This window comes from Austrofundulus limnaeus, unplaced genomic scaffold, assembly GCF_001266775.1.
Source record: "Austrofundulus limnaeus strain Quisiro unplaced genomic scaffold, Austrofundulus_limnaeus-1.0 Scaffold338, whole genome shotgun sequence".
NCBI classification, from domain to species: domain Eukaryota; kingdom Metazoa; phylum Chordata; class Actinopteri; order Cyprinodontiformes; family Rivulidae; genus Austrofundulus; species Austrofundulus limnaeus.
In genome coordinates this window covers 521,111-526,067 of record NW_013952740.1, presented here as the reverse complement: position 1 = coordinate 526,067, position 4,957 = coordinate 521,111, and the positions used below count along the sequence as shown (strand labels likewise).

Below are 4,957 nucleotides of genomic sequence, written 5' to 3'. Positions count from 1 at the left end.
GTCAAGGATGGCTCTGTTTTTAAGATTGCCTTTGTTTATTTGAGGAAAGTAAAAAATAATACAACATATTTGAGAAATAAATTGTAGACAAAAACATATTTGAGCCCATATATCAGCCCTCATAGGAGTTTTGGAACCATAAAGAGTTCAGATGAAAAGTGGGTTCAGGGAAAGATTGTGAACAAGACAGTTTAAGTCATACAAGAATTATCTTTTAACCTTTTTTCACCTTTTTAATGACTTTGCTTTGGAAAAATTGATTTTAATTTTAACCAGATTTATGATTGTTTGCTAGTCTGAGTGAAGGCATGACCTGAATGCAGTGATGCTGTTCTAAAACAATTCAAATTTTAACATTTTTCCTGGAAGTACTACAGCTAGCTGCTACACCTAAGTTACCATATAATAAACTGTAAATAATTATAAATGTAAAAATTAATGATGATTAACTATGTTTCTAAAAATAGTTAATATTATTATTATTATTATTATTATTATGGCAGCAGTCCACTTTGATTTTGTCCAGGCACATTCAAACCATTCAACCTTTTGGAAAAAATATTGTAAGTGTATTTTTTTTCAACTAAGGTTGAATAAAAGGCTCTTTACATTAGGTATCACTGCTTCATAATTTTTAAAGAAACACACCAGAACATATCTTAAAAAAACAGATACAGTGGATTTACTTAAAAAATAATATCAGCTGGTTCCGATCAACTGAACTGAGTTACTTTGTAAAGTAAAATGTGTTACCTTTACTCAGTTTAACAAAGTAAGCAAATTTCACCCCAACAGCTTTTTGAATGAATGATCCCCTGTACCTATCCACTATACCTACATACTCTGGTACCTATGTTTCCCAGTACCTATGATCCCCTGTACCTATGGTCTCCGGTACAACGCCTGCACTGTTTTTCAGTACATTTCTCCATTTGTGTTAAAAGAAATGTGAAGCGGGAGCCAAGCGTCTTTCGTGACTTTCATTATTGATTCCGTGACAACATAAGTACTGGAAAATATAGGTATGACACCAAAACCAACACTTCAAAGATAAATGTAAATTGAATATATGGCATTTAAAACACATACCCACATCCATATACATGGTTGTTACCATTAGTTCATGACCACACATTGCTTTAAATGTAAACAAACAAAACACCAATAATTGTAAAAATGGCATACAGTGATATGAGACAGAGTTGTTTATTTTATTATTATTTTTTACTAATAAATCAGATTTTTACTAATTGTGCTTTATTTAATTGACAATGAAACCTCAGGTGTTATATCACACTATTAAAATATTAAATATAAGACAGACCTTTATTGTCATTGTACAGAGCACAATGAAATTACAGTTCAGAACACCCATTCACAAGAAGACAGAACATAACAAACACACAAACAATYAACAAATATGTTAATTAATGAAATAGGTTTGCTCTTTCTTCATTTTAATTTTATCTGTTTACTTATAATTTGTATTCTGGCTCCGTACTAGCAGCCACTTTTATGACAACTCGAGGTACTTTATTGTAAAATATACTTAAATTATACAGTGGCTGGTATGATAAACTGCTCATTGTAAAGTAACAGAGTCCGAAACTAGTAAATAATTAGCTGGTTATTAGCCTACTTAGCATCATCCGTAGTAGAAACACCTAAATTAATCGATTAGTTAACGCAAATGGCGCAAAACTCCCTCCATACTTCATCCATTTCATTACCCTAAGAAAAAATAACCAACGGCTCAGCGTTCTTCCCGTCCTGTACCATGTGTGGGCTGAAATATGGGTAAAGGTCATCTTTGAATGCACAGCCTTTGAATGTGTAGATATGAGACTGGGTTTTCACATCATAGAAAGAGACCAGACCTTCCTCATAATCCACAAACACCCCCACCCTCTCAGGCTTCTGTTCTATGAAAAGGCCAACAGGTGGCTCAGTCATGGCAGCATACTTCTCCTCTTCATAATGAACCAAAACCCAGTAGCCTTCATCTGGACTCACTGTGAGTTTCCCCTTGCGGTTGGCTTCGCCTCTCACCACACCCAGATCCCACCCGGTCTTGTTCCCGACCTCCATCTCCCAGTAGGACCTCCCAGAGTTCAAGCAGTTGATCCCCAAGACACTGCCAAACCGATCGAACCTCTCAGGAGAATCAGCTACTTCCTGGTTCTGTCCTCCATCTCTTACTTCCTTCTCATCCTTAGAAAGTACAAGGCGCTGGTGTGCGGTGTTTGGATCCATCTTTACATCCACTGTCGGTGTTAAAGGAAAGCAGTTTATAAGCTGAACTTTTAACAGAGACTGTAATATCAAGGGGAAATAAAAAGTAACAATCTACCTGTAAATTTTGGGAGTCTTTTAAGTTCTGCGGAAGATAAAAAGATAAGAGATCAACATTTTAATCCTTGACTTTTCTGCCCTGAAATTAATGTAACTCTCACCAATGGAGGCCAGCTTCTCCAGCTCCTGTTGAATTTTGTCAATCATGTTGGTTGTGGTTTCTCTCATAATGCCAAAAGACAGCGACGTGTCAAGTTTCATATCTGCCCAGTCGTTCATTTTATCCTGGAGGGAAAGTGACGGGTGCTTCTGAAAAAAAAAAAAAAAAAAAAAAAGGTAAAGGGAATAAACCAACAGATAGACAATGCAGATAAAAATAATACTCTGCATCATCGGTTTTTGTTATAGATGTATAAAAAAACAAAACAGATAAGTTTTGAGAATATATTACAATTATTTTTCTTACTTGGAGGAAAAGGATGTGATCCTCAAGCACAGATATGTCATCCAGTTCAGAGAAGGTTCTCTCAAGTTGGGTGATTTCAGCTTCCAACTCATCTTTTAATCCTCTAGCTTCTTTTTCCAGGAGCTTTCTCCTGTCTTCTAGAGGCTTCAGCACACTGGCCTGGGCTTCCTCCAAAATGGCCTGAATSGCTGTAAACACTGCCTCAATGTCCCACCACTCATTATCAAGCTGCTCCTGAAAATGCATAAAAAACTAATCATTAAACTGTCATGTGGCATATTTTGACCCTGTTTTCAGTGGTGGGCATGGTTCCACTAAATTTGGTTTTGCCAACTTTAAGTCCACTAACTAACAAACTAACATCAGGTTTATGTCAGTCCCACCAGTCTGCAGCTCGAAGGAGACAAAGACACAGATTRAGTGACAGTCATCTTTGCAATTAGCCGTTACTGTTAGCTTCTGCTAATTTTTACTTGCTTAACTATTTTGCATTTGTGAAGCTATATTTTAGTTAGCAGAATACGAGTTAGYGAAGCTAACATTTTGGTTAGCTGTGCTCACCATTGCCTGTCTTACATACTGAAGTGTGACTTGATCAAATATAATCCACTCAAATTTTCTCTTTAAACCTTGTTAATACAATTATTCAAAGTTTGTTATTGTTGTTGTTAACTTTGACAGACTGGTCTGGTTGGATTTTCACTATCTTCTTACCTTGCAACTCTTCAGAGCTGTATTGATCTCGTCCATCTTTTTTTGTCTCGTTGTAATTTTCTGTTGCAACTCCATCTTTGTGTTTTCAAGATGAGCCTGAAGACGACAAAAAAAAGCAAACATTGAAATATTCTCTTTGGTTCCTGCAAAGACTGAATGTTTCAACTAAAGATGGTCATTTTTATTGTCCTGTCTTTGCATTTGTTTAACAAACTGAATACTGCACCTTCTTCTTGTTCCACTCCTCTTCAGTAGACACAACATCCTCCTGACCTTCCATGCACTGAACACAAATGCACCTCTGCTGCTTCCTGCTGTACAGCTCAAGAGGGCGTCCATGTTTCAGACAGGCTCTTGCGTCCAGGTTTTCCACAGGTTCCACCAACTTGTGACCGTTAAACTTTGCAGCTGTATAATGGCTCTCCAGATGGGTTGAACAATACGAGGCAGTACACATAAGGCAGGACTTCTTAGCCTTTAGTTTTGGTTTGATGCAAACTTCACACGCTACCTCCCCGGCCGCTCCAGTGTACATGTCAGCAATTTTCATCTGTGTTTTCGTCTGTTGGACGATGTCTCGCAGCACAATATTTGTATCAGGGGTTCTGCTCAAATGCGTTTTGCAAAGAGGACACACGYTATTCGTATTTATGCTGACGTCTAGGCATTTCATACAAAAGGAGTGACCGCAAGAAGTAGTGACGGGATCGGTAAATGTTTCTATACAGATGGAGCAGGTCAGATGCTTCTSGATGGAAAGGTCACTGGGTGGTTCAGAGGTGGAGGCCATGTCTGCTTGAAAACAAAGGTGACTTAGAAAACATCAGAGGTGCATTAATGTCCCTTAAAAGAGACTGAAAATAAAATAAACTACTYGTGTTCATGCATTATTGTYACTTAGACAATTTTTTAAAATGTTATTGGCGTGCAAAAGTTTGGATACAGTTATAGAGAGGTATATTGTTCCCATACATTTGTCTGGCCCAGTTCTGTCCCACACAATGTGCCAGTTGTGGCATTGAAAAATTTAGGCCACATAAACCAAATCACAACTGGGCCAGTATCACTAAATACATTGCATCTGAAAAAATATACATTTCTTTGAGCTTTGAATGTCAACAATACTTGTGCCCAGCTGTTCAACATCTATACATTTACTGATGTTTCTTTGCAATGATTGTTTATTCTTCTTACTGTAGCCTCAATAAATAAATGTTATTCAACGTGTCAAATGACATCATAGTTTCCTTATCACTGACATGAACTGAAAACAGAACTTACGAAAAAGTATTATTGGGGTGTCCTTKTTTTTGCATATACAGTGGGGAAAATAAGTATTTAGTCAGTCACCAATTGTGCAAGTTCTTCCACTTAAAAAGATGAGAGAGGCCTGTAATTGACATCATAGGTAGACCTCAACTATGAGAGACAAAATGTGAAAAAAAAATTGAGAAAATCATTTTATCTGACTTTTAAATAATTTTT

At 36.9% G+C, this 4,957-nt stretch overlaps 2 protein-coding genes across 2 annotated transcripts in view; both read right to left on the bottom strand.

Annotated features, from left to right (window-relative positions):
• Positions 1–2,190, bottom strand: part of LOC106527691 (E3 ubiquitin-protein ligase TRIM39) — a 40,908-nt gene extending 38,718 nt beyond the window's left edge. Inside the window, exon 1 of the mRNA XM_014022669.1 lies at positions 2,153–2,190. The gene's annotated coding sequence lies outside the window, so the exon portion shown is untranslated. The remainder of the gene's footprint in view (positions 1–2,152) is intronic.
• Positions 1,353–4,461, bottom strand: LOC106527700 (probable E3 ubiquitin-protein ligase TRIML1). Its single transcript, XM_014022682.1, has 6 exons — positions 3,699–4,461; positions 3,473–3,568; positions 2,759–2,992; positions 2,454–2,601; positions 2,351–2,377; positions 1,353–2,264 (listed from the first exon to the last, which is right to left on the bottom strand). Exons 1-6 carry the CDS (start codon positions 4,260–4,262, stop codon positions 1,732–1,734), a joined length of 1,602 nt encoding a protein of 533 aa, XP_013878136.1. The 5' UTR covers positions 4,263–4,461; the 3' UTR covers positions 1,353–1,731.
• Between the last annotated feature and the right edge of the window lie 496 nt (positions 4,462–4,957).